This window comes from Porites lutea, chromosome 3 (assembly GCF_958299795.1).
Source record: "Porites lutea chromosome 3, jaPorLute2.1, whole genome shotgun sequence".
Classification (NCBI taxonomy): Eukaryota; Metazoa; Cnidaria; class Anthozoa; order Scleractinia; family Poritidae; genus Porites; species Porites lutea.
The window spans coordinates 45,745,059-45,763,340 of NC_133203.1; the positions used below are offsets into that span (position 1 = coordinate 45,745,059).

Consider the following 18,282-nt stretch of genomic DNA (forward strand, 5'->3'; position numbering starts at 1 on the left):
TGGTCCTTCTTTGTGGTCAAAAGGACGCGTTGTTAAAGGTGGGTATCCTCGATGCGACAGGAAGCTTCAATTGTTTATGTGATCACCACCAGAAACTGAAAATAATAATTTCAAGAGGTGTTGTCCGCTGGCTAAGAAACATCTGGACGCGATTAAGGATATCTCTTCTTTTATTGTTTTTCATTCATTTATAACTCTTTGCAAACGGATATTACTCAGAGCTTTCCTACAGGCGTAGTTGAGAATGTTATGATTGTTTTATTCAGGGTAGTGTGGGTCCTGTCGGGAGTCGAGGGCTACCAGGCAAACATGGAATTAAGGTTTGTAGGTAGCTTGCATTTTAAGTTTTCGCTCTCTTGAACACTCGTATTTTTCTTATGCACTTGCTGCAATCACATTCCCAGAAGCCCGCGCTACCACTGACCAGCAGGAGGCGCAGCCTGATTGCCTGTCTACTGCGGTCAGCAAATGTTTATTTTAATTCGTGCAGTTTCATGCCCCACGAAAAAGGAAACACAAGTCTAGAGATGACAGCCAGTCAAAGTGTAAAATATATTTTAGTGCCTCCCTTCTACGCGATTTTCTTTATTTTTCAAAAAATAATGCTTTGCACTATCGTCAAAATATTTCTTTTAAAAATAGCAGCTATGTTCTCCTTCTCCTTGGAGGGAAACAGTCAAGCTCTAGGGATGGTTTTAAAACTTGTGAAAACTTAACGTCTCAGGCTGGATTATACGCCATGCTTTAAAATACATACAGTCGACTCCTGGTAACTCGAACCCTCTATAACTCGAACCTCCCGCTAACTCGAAGCCATTTTTATTTCCCTTCAGATCATTTTCTATATAATTTTACCCTCGATAACTCGAACTTTTTTCTATTTCCCTTGAAGGTTCGAATTATCGGGAGTCGACTGTAATAGATGTATAACAGAATATTACACTGTGCTGTTTTTCATGAATGCATCGTCCTATGTTGTCATAGGGACCATCTGGAGAGCAGGGCCTAGCTGGACTGGCGGGTGAACAAGGACTTGAAGTAAGCCAATAAAATATTTAAGTAGTATTAAAAATATTGTTGTTGGTTTTGTACCGTTATCTGAAAGAAAACTTTGCTACTCCTGGAGGATACTCCTCATTACTTCCTCATTTTGTTGGTTTTAGGGCGCTCCAGGCCATTTTGGGATAAAAGGCGTGCAAGGCGATCGAGGACCAATGGTAGGTGAATCTATAATTATAAACTAGCTCCCTTGGGCTTGGACATAACAATAATGCAGTAAAAGCTCGTCGTGACGAGTACTGTTCTTCCCCAGTCATCAAACGTATTTGTAATTTCTTCCCAGGGTGGCACTGGAACACCAGGAGGTACTGGACCTGAAGGACCTCTGGGACCATCGGTTAGTTACTGGCTGTAGTCGCGAGTTGTTGATGATACCACACGTTACTTTGTTTTGATTTTCTTTTTTTGTGAGTCATTGCTCGGGAAGATACCTACCTGTACACGCTATGGCTGCCTGAATTTACTAGTGAACGACAAAGAATAGAACAACTGGCGTGTTAAGAGGACTAAATAGTCATAATCTAACAAAGAAGAGAAAGAAAGGAAAATGACAGCAAAAACCAGTAAAACACACGAGCACACTGAATATCCTCTGGTCGCGTCTTAATGTGGGAGGGGATTTCTTCGACCGGTTCCAGACAGTATTAAAAACTATGGAATTAAAAACAACACGAAACCTGGAAATGAAATCAACTAATATAAACAAAATGTTTTGCACATTAAATCTTAACAGGGAGAACAGGGTCAACATGGAAATCGCGGAATGGATGGCAGTCCTGGGCAACGGGTTAGTATATACATGTGTTAGTAATCCTTTCACAATGTAAAAAATTTCAATGAACAAACAGGAACCACCGCTGCACTACTACTGCGCCACCCTCGGTCATCCGGGCCACAATCAAGACTATCCGCTGAGGGCAAAGGCAGTACCTTATCCCTTTGTTGTTTTAAAACCCTGCGTATTGTTCCGGTCTCGTGGATCAAACTAGTAACGTCCCGCTCTGCAGACCTGCAGCGCTTTACCTTATGCGATAACCCTGGCTTGTTTTCTTTCAGGGATCACGTGGAGATCTTGGAATGCCGGGCAACAGTGGAAAAGAAGGCATGGTGGTACGGTCAATTTGGCGTCTAAGAATGACTGTTTTTATTCCCGTGCATATTTATTCAGTAACTGCTCCTTTTCTCTGTCACGGAATAGGGTCGTAATGGAGCTGACGGTGTCTCCGGGGCAACAGGAGAAACTGGTTTACAGGTAATATTTAGGATATGAGTAATCCCTTAATTTCCTTTGGAATCGAAGATCGAAGTGAAATTTGCCACTCGCGAGGAAGGTCTCTTCTCCCCGCGTGTCACCTAACTCGCGCGTGGTGATTTTCACGCGCGCTGGCGTGCTTCGCTTTCTCCACTATCCTTGAGGAAAATGAGCCACTTCTTGTTGTCTACGTTAGATAAGACCCAAACAACAAGTGCATGCATGCTCATCGCTAGAGTTCTGAGTAGCTCAGTGGTTAGAGCATCCGACTAGTGTCTGGAAGGTCGTGGGTTCAATTGTCAGAATTTTTTCTGAGTTTTGCTCTCCACACAGATCATTCTATTTTCTATTACTTACGTAATCGTGAAACTGTTTGACACGTTAAACCTATTAGTTAGGGGTATTTCAACTTCGTGAAAGCGTGGTGAATAGTCAGGTATTTGCTACCATATAACTAAGTTGCGCTGATTTCTCAAAATTGACTGTGGGCTCTCAGTCAATGAGAAGTCAGATAGCGAGTACAATGTATAATAATGACTAAACAATGTAAACAAAAAAGTGATTTTCGCGTCCACAGCTCCAAGCGAATATAGTGAGAAGAGAGCTTGCTCGCAGGCTATTTTAAATACCACGTTCGCATAGACCATAATGCACCTTGTTTATCCCCTCCTTCCCCTCCCAAAAAGAAATTGCATAACCATTGTTTCCAGTTTCTCTTGAATATTACAGTCGTACCAAGAGAAATCGAAGGTAATGGTTATGCAAAATTTTGGGGTAAACAAGGTGCATTATGGTCTATCTGAAAATGGTGAATTCTCTTCTTTTCACCCAGGGTCCTCTTGGGACAATTGGACCACCAGGACCCCCAGGGGAGAGCGGACAGATGGTAAGTACATTCACACTGTACTGCATGTCCTTTTTGATTTAGTTGCCTACATATGCATGTTACTGAACTGGCGTGGAACGTTTTTTTTTTTCGTCTTTTTCGAGTTGGTAAAAATGGGTCCAGGGGCCTGTTTCTCGAACGTTCCGGTAACTTTTCGGGCCCGGAAAGTTATTTTGTGTTTACCGTGTTTACATTTAAGATCAAAGTTTCAATAATTTTGAAAATGATATAACGAAACTATCAGTTAACGAAGCAAAATTGACTGGTCTGTGAGCTACTCTGGAACTGTGCTACTATCTTTTCTGCCCGAAAGCAACTCCTGAAGAATCGCTTCTAAACAAAACACTTTGAATACTAGCAAGTTACGTTATGCACTCATTATTAACAAAAAGTGTGTTGTTAGTCCTTCCACCATAGAACAACGCAACGACTCTCTGGCAATTTTAACCAAAATAAACGGAGTAAGCTAATGAGGCTCATCATTTATACTTGGTTGTTCGTCAGGGTATGCCTGGAATTATGGGCCGCAGAGGGATTGGCGGAGAACTAGGCTCCAAGGTAAGAAAATACTAAGCAGCTCTTCCTTTGATGATGATAATAATAAGTTTCTCCCTAGCAAAGCTTTAAGTTTATAGTTCACTAACAACTACTAATAAATCAAAGGAGTTGTAAGCTTGTTGCTACATAACGCTTTTTGTTGTGACTTATTACGTATTTTACTCGTAAATTCCACTGCAGCACTGAAAAATTGCGTAAAAAATTGTGGTAAGACAAAAACATACGTTAAATGGTCCATGTGAGGATCGAACTCACGACCTTGGCGTTATCAGCACCACGCTCTGCCGACTGAGCTAACGGACCAGCTATGTTGAAAGTGGCAGAATTTTTGGTTTTAATAACCGAATTTTCTCACGGTTTTGGAGTTTTATTTCATCACCCCGGGGACATCATCCCTGTGTCCTTGGGGTGAGGGATGTCGACTGAGTGGTTCTAATTTAAGTAAATACCAACCTTGACCTTAAAAAAGGAAAATAATAATAAAACAGATTTGTCTGCGCTGATAGGATTGCGTAAAGAACAGGTTAAGTAAAAGAAAAACATTCTTTTGGTGGTCCGTGTGAGGGTTGAACTCACGACCTTGGCGTTATCAGCACCACGCTCTGCCGACTGAGCTAACGGGCCAGCTATGTTTAAACTGGCAGAATTTTTGGTTTTAATAATCGAATTTTCTCGCGGTTTTGGAGTTTCATTTCATCACCACGGGGACATCATCCTTGTGTCCTTGGGGTGAGGGATGTGGACTGAGTGGTTCGGATTTAAGTGAATACCAACCATGACCTTAAAAAAAGAAAAAAAAATAACGGATTTGTCTGCGCTGATAAGATTGCCTAAAGAAAAGGTTAAGTAAAAGAAAAACATTCTTACAGTGGTCCGTGTGAGGGTTGAACTCACGACCTTGGCGTTATCAGCACCACGCTCTGCCGACTGAGCTAACGGACCAGCATTTGTAGAGATGACAGAATTATATGTCCATATAGAGGAATCTCCTCATGTTTTTAAGGCTTCAGTACAAGAACCCCTCAATACGTAGACTTTCGTAGACTCCACAAAATCGTTTTAATTTTATTAAAGATAAGATATTTTTGATTCATAGTTCAGCGGTGATTTGAACAGGATAGACGCGTCTTTTTGAGCTCCGTTGGCTCTCTTATGTCTAGTTAATGTTTTAGGCATTCTTTCTTTTTAATTCATTTTCTTCTCTTTCCCTTTGAGCTTTTTATCATTATCGTGTTTTTCCCTCTCAGAAAAGCCCCGCTCATGGTGGATTATATAATTGTAAACGATTGTTTATATTGAATAAATTGTTTTACAGTGATAATGCGTGCTTCAGTTTTCGTGTGTTTTTTGTTTTCGAGACTCAACAATTTATGTTTCTCTTACCTTTTCTCATTTTCTTCTGCCTACTCCTTATACCTTTCTTTTTGAAGACAATTTAACTTTATTTTTCTGCTAAGCCCCACCTGTCCCTCAAACAATCAAACTTGCTATCCCAGAATACCTGAACCCCCGTACAACCTGCAGGTAGTCATTTCAAATCAAGTTTACAGCCACTTTGTCTATATGAAATGCAGGTTCAGATCCCCGAAGAGAATGGTAAATCGTCCTCTAACTAGCTTGACACGTTATTGTGCTTTTGTCGTCTATTTTCGTCCTTCAAGCTGCCCTGTATCTTCTGTGCTCTCTTTTCATCCCTGTCTCATTAAATAATGTAAGAATTAACATACATTTATTTTTTAAGTTTTATTTATTAAATACCCTTTACGTTTTGAATTTTTAGGGAGAAATAGGAGAGTCTGGAGATAGTGGACGGGATGGGGAAGTGGGAAAACAGGTTTGTCTATAAACGTATATGCTTACTTTCAATAAATGACTGAATTCCACCTCTTAGGGGCTGTTTTAGAAGGCGGAACAACTTTTCTTTGGGTTTCCATTCATCAAAATTTTACATTACCATTGTTTTTAATTTCTCCTTGGTATTACAGATGTCGTAAGTTAAATTTAAAACAGTGCTAATGCAATTTTTTGGGGGGGGAAGGTAAACGAGGTGTCTTTGGGCAGTGTGAAAATGGTGAATGGTGCAGAAATTTTGGTCGGTGTGGTTTCCAGGCAGAGATGGAATTAAAATGGAGGGCGACAATAATAAATATGCAATTTAGGCCGTTCTTCCCTATTTACTAGCGTAAACAACTATCTTTTAGCAGCAGCTAGCAGAATTATCATAGTCATCAGCTCGTGGTAACGCTCAACGAAATTGTCGGTCTTTATTGCCGTTATTACCCACCGAATGACCCGCCAAAATTTTGTCTGTTTGTGCCTAGTATAAGGATCTTCCTGGCGAAAGCAGTTTACTTGGTGCTAGGATCTTCCTCGTGAAGGGATGTTCCTACCTGTCAGCTTGGAAGATCCTAGCGCTAGGGACAAGTGCAACCCTTTGCATGTAAACTGAATACAGTTAACATATGGCGCTAGGATGATCCACATTCTAGGATCTTCCCCCCTCCATGGAAACAGCTCCTTACACTCGCAGCAATTAGACGGGAAAAAAAAGCATTCAAAAGAATAAGTTTCCGAGAAGAAATACAGCATTTGAAAAAGTAATCCATTTAACCTTGGCTAAGTTGAGATTAGGTTAAGTTAAAATCAACAACGTTCTTTTTCTCACAAACTCGATCTTCTGGTAAGATTCACAAATCAGAATGGCTTTGGCTATCTGTCTTCCAGTAAACAGGTCAGTGGTAAAAGTCTTCGTTACAAAGAAAAATTTTCTATATTATTAATTTTGTTGCTTGTGTTTTAGGGTGACGTTGGTCTTCCAGGAAAAATGGGCTCGCAAGGTGACACAGGAAATGATGTAAGTGTACAAAAAAACTGTTTTTTCCATGTTAAAGTCCAGTTGAATATTCAATCCTTTTTGTCAGGGCTCACGTGGATCTGCGGGAGTTGCTGGAGCACCTGGAGAGGCTGGGTTTAAGGTGAGCTTAGAAACCTTATTCTTGTTATTCATGTTATATTACTTTTAGTACAATCAGCCTTTTACTTCATTCACGCCAAATTGTTGCTTAACAACTGAATCAATTCGGCAGATGGTTTAAGGCTCGACGCCTATCACCTTATCCCTATCCCTATCCCCACTTCTGTGCTTGCCATTTAGGAATAAACTGATCCTCCTAGATAGTCCTGGGTCCAGTTGTTCGAAGGTCGATTAGCGCTTAACCCGCGGTTAAATTTAACCCGGGTTTCTCCTTCTTGTGTTCAAAAGCATTTTCTCGGATAATTTTCTCTGTTATATTTAGAGCTTTCAATCATCAACTTGTAGACAAAAGAATTAAAACTGAAATGCTTTTTAAGCTTTCAAATCTGAATTCAAATCTCGCACTAACCCTGGGTTATCTTAACCCAGCTTTGAACAACTAGACCCTAACTAATACTGATTGGAATTTTCTTGACGACTGGACTGGTCTAGCCAGCCAATTCTAGCAAATGGTAAGCGCCATAAGACTTTGAAAACGATTCTGCCTGTTCCTATTAAACGTTTGCGACTGTTATCATCATCAATTTTGTTATGATTTCAATTATGATTGTTATTTGTCATTCAGTGCCCAGAATAAAGTAAAAGATTTACCTCAAGCGTAGCTTTAATTACAGTGGTGCTTACTCATGGAACAATCTTCCCGAGGATGTACTCACAGCAAATTCTCTGGATGACTTAAAGAAAAAAAAATTCACTCTTGGTTTGTTGATCAGTACGACAAATATGCAAAACAGCTTATAGATAATTTATTTATTTTCTAAATATTTATGTTCTCATATATTAACCGTGTGTAAATAAAGCCATCATCATCATAATTCTGATAGGGTGAGACAGGAGAAGCTGGACAACAAGGACGCGCAGGACTACCCGGCGCAGCTGGTATTACTGGTGGCCCTGGAGTGAGGGGACCTGATGGACCAAGTGGTCCTAATGTAAGTAAATATCGATCATGACGGAAAGAAAGAAAAAAAAAAACAGATTTATCTCCGCCGATAAGATTGTGTGAAGAGAAAGTATTATGTAGCAAAAGGAAACATTTGCTTAATGGTCCGTGTGAGGATCGAACTCACGACCTTGGCGTTATCAGCACCACGCTCTGCCGACTGAGCTAACGGACCAGCCATGTTAAGAGTGGCAGAATTTTTGGACTAAGTCATCGAATTATCTCGCAGCCTTGGAGCTTCGTTTCATCTCGTCTGGGACACCATTGCTGTGTGCCAGGGGTGAGAGATGTGGAACAAGTGGCTCTGATGTAAGTAAATTCCAGCCATGACGTTAAAATTGAAAAAGGAAAAAAAATATCTGCGCTGTTGAGATTGCGTGAAAAACGTGTTTCATAAATGGAAAAACTCTCGTTGATTGGTCCGTGTGAGGGTTGAACTCACGACCTTGGCGTTATCAGCACCACGCTCTGCCGACTGAGCTAACGGACCAGCTACGGTGAGAGTAGCAGAATTTTTGGTCTAATTAATCGAATTATCTCGCAGTCTTGGAGCTTCGTGTTATCTCTGCTGGGACACCATGCGGTGTGCCTGGGGTGAGGGATGTGAAAGAAGTGGCTCTGATGTAAGTAAATACCAACCATGACGTTAAAATCGAAAAAGAAATTTTAAAAAAAGATTTATCTGCGCTGAAAAAAGTATGTTTAATAAAAGGAAAACCCTCGTTGATTGGTCCGTGTGAGGGTTGAACTCACGACCTTGGCGTTATCAGCACCACGCTCTGCCGACTGAGCTAACGGACCAGACATGGTGAGAGAACCAGAAGTTTTGGTCCAAATAATCGAATTATTTCGCAGTCTTGGAGCTTTGTTTTATCTCCTCTGGGACACCATGCGGTGTGCCTGGGGTGAGGGATGTGAAATGACTTTAAAATCGAAAAATAAGTTTAAAAAAAGATTTATCTGCGAATGAGTGGTGAACACGGTAGAATATCCGTAGATATCTGTAGAATGTTCTGAATAGATTGCGGAGGGCAACCATGCGCGGTAAATTATCGCGTTCTGCATGGAAATTTGATGTTGTGCTAAACTCTAAACAAAAGGAAATCGCAAAGCAGAGAATTTTCCAAATCTATCACATCGTTTCTTTCATCAATATCTACTCAATTTTGGCCTACGTTAGGCAACTTAAAATGTTACAATGGATATGAAAATCGGGCATTTTATAGTACACTGAATCACTGAAATTTTTAAAGAAAATCTATCGTCGAATTTTGGTTTAATCGCTGTTTTCGTGAAAGTAGCCTTAGAAATGACAAAAAGAGCTCAGCATTGCGTTTTACCCAGATTCACACGTTTTCATCTTTTTCGAATTCGCCCAAGTCTACTTTGCGTTTAGCTGATTGTAGAGTGCAAAAGGGTCATTTGCAAAACGAGAGAGTGATAAAACCTTTCCGTAATCATCCAAAGAGTAGTAAATTCCCTTCTTTAGTTCATTTATAATTTCAACCCTTTTTGTAAAAATTCGAAGATATCGCGATATTGCTCGCATAGGTTTCTGTAAAACTCCGCATAACGGGAGAGAAGCACCCAAAGTATACGCTGCGTAACGCATTTCCGAAGTTCAGGTCGATGAAGGCCGAAATTCGATTTAAAGCAAAAACTATTGTGACGTCATTGCCACGTGATATTTATTCCGATCACCCAAAAAATAATATCATAATTTTAAAAGTTTAGTGGATGTGTAATAACTGTGTTATAATGGTTTTACCACCAAGATCAATTTGTTTAAGTATAAGAGATTCAAAGATGGAAAGTGTCGCTGCAAAAGTATAGTATCAAGCCACCTTAAATCCCTTCTTATCCTATAACGCCCGTTACGGAAACAATAGGTTTTTTTTTCCATACAAATCTTTCAATTTTAAGGTTACGAAACAGTGCAGACGTTCATATTTATAGACTAAGTAGTTTTTATGTATAAAAATACCGACCATGACGTAAAAGAATGGGATTGCGCAAAAAAAATCAGTGTACAGTGAAAGAAAAAATTTCCTTGGTCCGTGTGAGGGTCGAACTCACGACCTTGGCGTTATCAGCACCACGCTCTGCCGACTGAGCTAACGGACCAGCTCTGGTGAACGAAGCAGAATTTTTGGTCTAAATAATCGAATTATCTCGCAGTCTTGGAGCTTCTTTTCATGTCCCCTGAGACACCATTACTGTGTCCGTGGGGTGAGGGATGTAAAACACGTGGCTCTGATGTAAGTAAATACCAACCACGACTTTAAAATCGAAAAAGAAAAAAATAGATTTATCTGCGCTGTTAAGATTGCGAAAAAAGGTGATTTTAATAAAAGGAAGACACTCGTCGATTGGCCCTTGTGAGGGTTGAACTCACGACCATGGCGTGTTACAATGGACATGAAAATCGGGTTTTTATAGTACACTGAATCACTGAAATTTTTATCGAAATCTATCGTCGAATTTTAGTTTAATCGCTGTTTTCGTGAAATTAGCCTTAGAAACAACAAAAAGAGCTCAGCATTGCGTTTTACCCAGATTCACACGTTTTCATCTTTTTCGAATTCGCGCAAGTCTACTTGCGTTTAGCTGATTGTAGAGTGTAAAAGGGTCATTTGCAAAACGAGTGATCATGAGTGATAAAACCTTTCAGCAATCATCCAAAAAGTAGCAAATTCCAGTCTTTAGTTCATGCATAATTTAAACTGTTTTTGTTAAAATTCCAAGATATCGCGAAATTCCTCGCATAGGTTTCTGTGAGACTCCGAATAAGGGAAGACAAGCACCCAACGTATACGCAGGGTAAAGCATTTCCAAAGTTCAGGTCGATGAGGGCTTGAATTCATTTTAAAGCAAAATTTATAGTGACGTCATTGCCACGTGATATTTATTCCGATCACCAAAAAAATAATATCATAATTAAGTTTAGTCTATCCGTAATAGATGTGTTATAATGGTCTTACCCCATATTCAATTTGTTTAAGTATAAGAGATTCAAAAATGGAGTGTCGCTACAAAAGTGTTGTACTGAGCCACCTTAAATCCCTTCTTATCCTATAGCGCTCGTTACAGAAACAATCGTTTTTGTTTTTTTTTTTCATACAAATGTTTGTATTTTGAAGCTTACGAAACAGTGCCAACGCTCATATTTATGGACTAAATGGTTCTTATGTATGTAAATAGCGACCATGACGTTAAAGAATGGGATTGCGCAAAAAAAAAATATGTACAGTAAAAGAAAAAATTTCCTTGGTCCGTGTGAGGGTCGAACTCACGACCTTGGCGTTATCAGCACCACGCTCTGCCGACTGAGCTAACGGACCAGCTACTGTGAGAGCAGCAAAATTTTTGGTCTAAATAATCGAATTATCTTGCAGTCTTTCATCTCCCCTGGGACACCATTTCTGTGTCCCTGGGGTGAGGGATGTGGAACAAGTGGCTCTTATGTAAGTAAGTACCAACCATGAACTTTAAAATCGAAAAAGAAAGAAATAGATTTAGCTGCGCTGTTAAGACTGCGTGAAAAAAGTAAAGAAAGACACTCGCCGATTGGTCCGTGTGAGGCTTGGCGTTATCAGCACCACGCTCTGCCGACTGAGCTAACGGACCAGATATGGCGAAAGCAACAGAGTATCCGAAATATGATAATGTTGTAGAATGTTGTGAGTAGATTACGGAGGGCAACCAAACGCGGTAAATTCTCGCGTTTTGCGTGGGAATTTGATGTTGTGCTAAACTCGAGACAATAGGAAATCCAAAATCAAAGAATTATCCAATTCTGTCACATCGTTTCAATATTTACTCAATTTTGCGCCTTCGTTAGGCAACTTAAAATGTTACAATGGACACGAAAATCCGGCATTTTATAGTACACTGAATCACTGAAATTTTTAAAGAAAATCTATCTTCCAATTTTGGTTTTCTGTTTTCGTGAAAGTAGCCTTAGAAATAACAAAAAGAGCTCAGCATTGCATTTTACCCAGATTCACACGTTTTCATCCTTTTTGAATTCGCGCAAGGCTACTAGCGTTTAGCTGACTGTAGAGTGCAAAAGGGTCATTTGCAAAACGAGAGAGTGATAAAACCTTTCCGTAATCATCCAAAGAGTAGAAAATTCCAATCTTTAGTTCATGCATAGTTTAAACCCTTTTTGTAAAAATTCCAAGGTATCGCGAAATTGCCCGCATGGGTTTCTGTGAGCATCCAAAGTATACGTAGCGTAACGCATTTCCAAAGTTCAGGTCGATGAAGGCGTTAAAAATATTGTGAAGTCATTGTCACGTGATATATATTCCGATCACCCAAAAAATAATATAATTAAGTTTAGTCTATGTGTAATGAATGCTGATAAAAAATACCTATGTATAGTGCTTCACTAAAAAAAGAATCAAAACGAAATTTGTACCTTAACATCTGTCAGAAAGAAAAGTCCTCTTTCGATGTCAAAGTCCATCTCTTTAAGTTGAGATTTACTCTCCTTATTGAACGCGATCCCCTTAAGCACAGGAAGGATCGATGTTCACAGAAAGGCAAATGAGATTCTGGTTTTTATCCAAGACATCGTAGTCGAGTAGTACTCGCCTTTCTTGGCTGACAGGAGTTCCGCTAGTCGCTTGTGATAGATTTGACATTCAGGTGCCATGCCACCCGTAGTGGTGAACACCAGCGGCGTGAACGTGGCTTGTTGCACCTCCATAACTCGGCTTGCGTACTTACGTTTCTTCTCGTTTTCATGCTGGCGATATATTTGACGAGGGGTGAGGTCCTTGTAAGATTCCGCATTTGGGTGGCACAATAATATTAAAATGTGTTATAATGGTTTTACCGCAAAAAAATATGTATAGTAAAAGAAAAACTTTCCTTGGTCCGTGTGAGGGTCGAACTCACGACCTTGGCGTTATCAGCACAACGCTCTGCCGACTGAGCTAACAGACCAACTGTGGGGAGAGTAGCAGAATTTTTGGTCTAAATATTCCAGCGTAAAGCATTTCCAAAGTTCAGGTCGATGAGGGCTGAAATTCGATTTTAAGCAAAAACTATGGTGACGTCATTGCAACGTTATATTTATTCCGATTACCGAAAAAATAATATCATAGTTAAGTTTAATAGTCTAAATGTAATTAATGTGTTATAATGGTTCTACCACAAAGATCAATTTTTTCAAGTATGAGAGATTCAAAGATTGAAAGTGCCGCTACAAAAGAATTGTATCGAGCCACCTTTAATCCCTTCTTATCCCATAGCGCTCGTTACAGAAACAATCGTTTCTTTTTTCCATGCAAATCTTTGTATTTTGAAGGTTACGAAACAGTGCCGACGCTCATATTTATAGATTAAGTGGTTGTCATGTATGAAAATACCGACCATGACGTTAAAGAATGGGATTGCGCAAAAAAATATGTACCCGTAAAAGAAAAGCTTTTCTTGGTCCGTGTGAGGGTCGAACTCACGACCTTGGCGTTATCAGCACCACGCTCTGCCGACTGAGCTAACGGACCAGCCATGTTAAGGGTAGCAGAATTTTTGGACTAAATAATCGAATTATCTCGCAGTCTCGGACCTTCGTTCGATCTTCCCTGGAACACCATTGCTGTGTGTGTCCGTGGGGTGAGGGATGTGAAACAAGAGGCTCTGATGTAAGTAAATACCAACCATGACGTTAAAGTCGAAAAAGAAAAAAAAATAGATTTATCTGGCCTGCGCTGTTAAGATTGCGGGAATAAAAGTATGTTGAATAAAAGGAACAAACATTCGTTGATTGGTCCGTGTGAGGGTTGAACTCACGACCTTGGCGTTATCAGCACCACGCTCTGCCGACTGAGCTAACGGACCAGATACGGTGTAATCGGCAGAATTCTGGTCTTGATAAACGAATTTTCTCGCCGTTTTAAAGCTACATTCACGTCACACTGGAGACAAGCCGATTCAATAATGGCCAGAAATCGGCTTGGTGACCACATAAGGCTCGATTTCCGCCGCTCTCTCGGCCCTCCCTTGTTTGGGGAGAGGAACGCGGGTCTAGGACCACACAGGAAAGACAAAAAAACAACAATAATATAGGTGAGGTCAGCTGATTCTTTTTAACCTACTCCTTAATCCGAGTGCTCCCAAATGCCTCAAAAATAGATTTCAACTCCACTCCGTTTCACGTGGACCTTCGGACCGTCTTACAAGAGCCTGTCTCTATGACCTTAAGGTACCATACCCACATTGCAAATCGGGGAAACGAACATTGACCTGTAGTGCTTCTAAACTTTTCAATGATTTCAATTCTAACGTTAAAGAGTACTTTACTACTTCTTCTCTGCGGACATCCAGTATCCTCTCCTCCATTAAGTGTAAATTACGTAATCTGCGTTTCTTTATTATTATTTACCAATACAGCAACCCCTCAAAGAAAAAGAGAATTATTCTCTACTGAACATTTAATTGGAAGATCTGTTATGCTTGAATTGTCGCTATTCTATTGAATGTTATTGTTTTTCATAGTGCCGACCACTCCTCCATATTTGAACTTTTTCCGTACGATTTACATATTCATACTACAGGCATTGTCCTTATTAATTTTTGTTCTTGTAACGTACACTATTATATAGCTATTGCATTTTTATATATAGTATATGTTATTTCAATATTTTTGCTTGTTGTACATATTTTTGTATATTTTTCCTCTAACGTATTTTTTTAGAGGGCCGTGATTTAGAAAACTCCCTCTTAGAATAAAGTTATTGCATTTTATTGTATTGATGTTTATTTAAATCCCTTAGCGCTCGCGACAGAACAATCATTTTTCCCCATTTTGAAGGTTACGAAACAGTACTGACGCTCATATTTATAGACTAAGTGGTTCTTATGTATGTAAATACCGACCGTGTCGTTCAAAAAAAAGGGAAAAAAGGGTTTGCCTGCCGCTGATGGGATTGTGCAAAAGTTATGTAAAGTAAAAAAAAATTTTCCTTGGTCCGTGTGAGGGTCGAACTCACGACCTTGGCGTTATCAGCACCACGCTCTGCCGACTGAGCTAACGGACCAGCTGTGAAAAAAAGAGGAAAATTTTTAGCATTAAAACCACATTACACCTCACTGCGGGGAAACCATCGCTAGTGTCCCAGGTTTATGACAATTAGAGTTCGCCAATTTTTTTAACGTGTGAGATGCATATAGTACGCCTTAGATTTTAACTCCGCATAGATAAAAAAAAAGCAATCAGCTTTAATATATTAAAACGAAAGTGAATTGTTGTTACCCTAATTGATCTCGATACACGCCACTGACTCATTCTACGTTCTTAGAGCAGTAACTCTGTTAATTTTTTAGGGAAGACCTGGTAGGACAGGTGATCCAGGACTTCAGGGAGGAAAAGGTGATACGGTATGTTTTATTGACAGAATACTAGCGGTTTGATTATTTTTCAGTTCTTGCTTCCTCAGGTCTAAAACCGATTGGTTGCAGCTCGTGTTTTCAAACTGATAAGACACGTCTGCTCGTTTACAAACGTTCTCACTGTTTGTCGTTTTTGTTTGTAGGGAGACGTGGGTGAGCTTGGTGATTTAGGGTCAAAAGGACCACAAGGGGCCAAGGTATGATTACCTATGATCTGTAGTGTTAATGTTTCAGTGCACGTCTTTGCTTCGTTTTGACACCCTCAACCGTGCCCGAGTTTCAAGGAGAGCTAAGCTACATGCAAGCACCTAAAGAGACGCACTACACTTAATTTTGAGGTACAGTATGTTGCCCAGTATCCGGACGGTACCAGTATCCGGACACTTAAAACCAAAACTCAATTTTTGAGGCGCCCTTTTCAGTTATCGGTAAACGAAGTATTTCGAATGAAAGCTGAACATTTCAGCTTTAAGATGAAGGTTTTGGCGAGTTGAAAGCGTGCGAAACAGTCGCAGAAGACGCCGTTCTGTTGAGGTAAATAAACATTTCATGGCTAATATTTACGCTGTTTACTGCGCAGTAAAATTAGCGCTGCTCGGAAAAGGGTAGTTAATATGTGATATTTTCAAAGAAACGGTTTTATATTTACCGTGAAGATACTTAAAGAAGTCAAGTTCTCAGAAAGTTTATTAATTCTTCTTGAAATTCGATTTGTTTGGAATAAAGGAGCCCAAAAACATTCACTAAGTTTTGATGTCATGTGCCCAGTATCCGGACAGTTTTTTCTTTGCCGTACAGAATCGATGAATTAGCTGTGTACATTGTCCGGATAAGATTTATTTCATATCCATAACTATAATTAAAGCTTAGGATATATGATATAGTCGTAAAATGTAATTCTACTCAACTCCGTATGGAAATTTTCTTCACTCATTCGGAGGCGACTTGATTTCGTGTGCGCCGCTTGTTTTGCGTGACTACATTTTCTGTATATAACCGAAAGCGTCGAAGTTGAACCTGGAATTCTCATACTTTCCCCAGTTGTGACTGCTAGAATGGGGTTACAACGGTCTGAAAAATGTCACAAAGGGATTGAGAGATGTGAAAGAAGGAGGAATTAGTGCTAGAAAAGCAGGCGTCTGTAGGGACGGAGCATGAAGAAATCAACACTGCAGGTCAGACTAAATAGGAGAGTGACCTTTGACCGTCGCATTGAGGTACGTCCCTTCCCCAAGCATTTTTTTTTTAAATAAAGAATGAAGAAAAAAAAAACTCGTTTGCAGATTGGCTAATTGAGCTAGCAAACCGCGGCTTCGGCATGTCCACGTATGCCTTCCTTAAATCAGTGAAAAAGTTCCTAGACAAGGAAGTAAGAATTATGCCATTTAACAGCCGCTCGCGTTCCCCACCATACCCCAGTCATTTGTTATGTTTTGTTTCACGACGCTAGGTTATATTTTTGGAATCGACATGCCAGACTACTTTACAAGTGCAAGAGAAGCTTATAAGTCACTTGCCTGTCGAAATTTATGTACAATCACGTTGTTATTGTTGTGTCCGGATACTGGGCCAGCTGTCCGGATACTGGGCAACATAGGAGCTCTGCAAAAATATTAATTTCGCGATGGAAACAAAGGCAAAACAGTTAAAATGTCTTTCGTCATATTAAAGACTAAATAGATTTTCTCTGGGCCAAATTTCAGAGCTCTTGTGACTAACACAGGAAAGTTATTTCAATGTTAAACTGAAGTGTCCGGATACTGGGCAACATACTGTAAAGGATTGTTGCCAAGAGAGGTTGCACTCTTGATGTAGCCCGCCACGCCTGACGTTTGTTTTAGTGTATGGTGTAGAGAATTACTTGCATACAGTATACAGCTAAATCAAAAAAAGGGTTGCTTTGGTAATTGGTCATTCGGGCATATGGAACAATGCAATGATTTACTTGAGTGACCACCAAACAATAGCACTCTTTTCCGAAGTGAGCTATTGTCGAATTGCGCTCACCTCACAATGCCTGACGCGCTCTGTTACGTGTAAGGGCCTCACTCTTCTCCAACCTGCTATCTTGAAAAGTGTGTCTGGTTTCGTTTATGAGATTTTTTAAGAGGATGGAACATTAGCCATTGCCTAACTCCTACCCGGGAGGGCCAAGGCGCTTTGGGACTGTTTTGGGGGACGAACTACGGCAGTACCATAGTACAATTCGACTCAAATCGACCCAGTTTGAGGTTAAATCCCAAAATGGTGAGCGACATAAATGTATTCGCTATCAGTCCATCTATAAATGAAATGTAAATAGTCGAATATCACTAATCTTAGGGCGCTTTCCATTTGTTAGAACTGGCGTGCCAGATCTGCACCATTATCCAACTAGATTAGTCTATTTATAAATGGTATGGTTGGTAGAGGGGGTTTTAGGGAAAATTTCGAGTAAAAACTAATATTATATTTTCAAAATGACCGGTCCGGCCTGCCAGTTCTGACTTCTTGGAAAGCACCCTTAAGCTAGGTTTTCACTAAAGCATAAGCATAAGCATAAAGACATACGCACGCGCAGAATGGCATATTTCACTCAATTCTCGATACCAGCTCTCCTCAACCCGATGATAAACAAGATGGCGGACGAAGCGTCCGCCACATTAATTTTGATATGTTCGCATGAGATCTGGGTCAAAGTGAGCTATGATTGGTCCACGGCCTTGTGCTTATGCTTATCCTTGGGTCGACCCCGTTTTCATTAGTCAAAGCTACGACATAAGCATAAGCACAAACACAAGAAGAGCGAACTTGTCAGTTTTTCTTGTGCTTTTGCTTTTGCTTATGTCGACCCAGTTTTCACTTGCTTACACATGTTCTTATCCTTATGCGCTGGTGAAAACCAGGCTTTACACTCCTTAGAGAACGTGCAAAATGACGTATCCTCAGCATTTACCAATTTACTTTGCTTTAAATGACTGGGCACCCATTTTAACCTGTTTTAACTCAGTACCTTGCCTCCCTCCTTTTCATTAGCTTGCGAGCAAGCTGTCCGGCGTGCTCTGGCGGTAGGGCGGGAAAAGGAAGAAGAGCTTGCAACTACGTCTCTGGAATTTAAATATCTGCATTGAAAAAGTCGATGCGAAATGCTGATTGGCAGAGATGATCCT

The 18,282-nt window shown here is 40.2% G+C and overlaps 1 protein-coding gene and 12 non-coding genes across 13 annotated transcripts in view; 1 reads left to right on the forward strand and 12 right to left on the reverse strand.

The window, feature by feature from the left end:
- LOC140931255 (uncharacterized) overlaps window positions 1-18,282 on the forward strand; it is a 76,406-nt gene that overhangs the window by 45,401 nt on the left and 12,723 nt on the right. The window contains exons 48-62 of the mRNA XM_073381024.1: window positions 267-320; window positions 985-1,038; window positions 1,164-1,217; window positions 1,343-1,396; window positions 1,793-1,846; window positions 2,116-2,169; window positions 2,258-2,311; window positions 3,144-3,197; window positions 3,702-3,755; window positions 5,536-5,589; window positions 6,556-6,609; window positions 6,677-6,730; window positions 7,614-7,721; window positions 15,068-15,121; window positions 15,277-15,330. Coding sequence (XP_073237125.1) covers window positions 267-320; window positions 985-1,038; window positions 1,164-1,217; window positions 1,343-1,396; window positions 1,793-1,846; window positions 2,116-2,169; window positions 2,258-2,311; window positions 3,144-3,197; window positions 3,702-3,755; window positions 5,536-5,589; window positions 6,556-6,609; window positions 6,677-6,730; window positions 7,614-7,721; window positions 15,068-15,121; window positions 15,277-15,330 — 864 coding nt within the window. The remainder of the gene's footprint in view (window positions 1-266; window positions 321-984; window positions 1,039-1,163; window positions 1,218-1,342; window positions 1,397-1,792; window positions 1,847-2,115; window positions 2,170-2,257; window positions 2,312-3,143; window positions 3,198-3,701; window positions 3,756-5,535; window positions 5,590-6,555; window positions 6,610-6,676; window positions 6,731-7,613; window positions 7,722-15,067; window positions 15,122-15,276; window positions 15,331-18,282) is intronic.
- On the reverse strand, window positions 3,986-4,058 carry Trnai-gau (transfer RNA isoleucine (anticodon GAU)). The gene has a single exon. It is a non-coding gene; the product is annotated as a tRNA-Ile (tRNA).
- Trnai-gau (transfer RNA isoleucine (anticodon GAU)) lies at window positions 4,307-4,379 on the reverse strand. The gene has a single exon. It is a non-coding gene; the product is annotated as a tRNA-Ile (tRNA).
- On the reverse strand, window positions 4,625-4,697 carry Trnai-gau (transfer RNA isoleucine (anticodon GAU)). The gene has a single exon. It is a non-coding gene; the product is annotated as a tRNA-Ile (tRNA).
- Window positions 7,835-7,907, reverse strand: Trnai-gau (transfer RNA isoleucine (anticodon GAU)). Its single transcript has one exon. It is a non-coding gene; the product is annotated as a tRNA-Ile (tRNA).
- Window positions 8,150-8,222, reverse strand: Trnai-gau (transfer RNA isoleucine (anticodon GAU)). The gene has a single exon. It is a non-coding gene; the product is annotated as a tRNA-Ile (tRNA).
- On the reverse strand, window positions 8,461-8,533 carry Trnai-gau (transfer RNA isoleucine (anticodon GAU)). Its single transcript has one exon. It is a non-coding gene; the product is annotated as a tRNA-Ile (tRNA).
- On the reverse strand, window positions 9,784-9,856 carry Trnai-gau (transfer RNA isoleucine (anticodon GAU)). Its single transcript has one exon. It is a non-coding gene; the product is annotated as a tRNA-Ile (tRNA).
- Trnai-gau (transfer RNA isoleucine (anticodon GAU)) lies at window positions 11,001-11,073 on the reverse strand. The gene has a single exon. It is a non-coding gene; the product is annotated as a tRNA-Ile (tRNA).
- Window positions 12,613-12,685, reverse strand: Trnai-gau (transfer RNA isoleucine (anticodon GAU)). The gene has a single exon. It is a non-coding gene; the product is annotated as a tRNA-Ile (tRNA).
- Trnai-gau (transfer RNA isoleucine (anticodon GAU)) lies at window positions 13,176-13,248 on the reverse strand. Its single transcript has one exon. It is a non-coding gene; the product is annotated as a tRNA-Ile (tRNA).
- On the reverse strand, window positions 13,510-13,582 carry Trnai-gau (transfer RNA isoleucine (anticodon GAU)). Its single transcript has one exon. It is a non-coding gene; the product is annotated as a tRNA-Ile (tRNA).
- Trnai-gau (transfer RNA isoleucine (anticodon GAU)) lies at window positions 14,709-14,781 on the reverse strand. Its single transcript has one exon. It is a non-coding gene; the product is annotated as a tRNA-Ile (tRNA).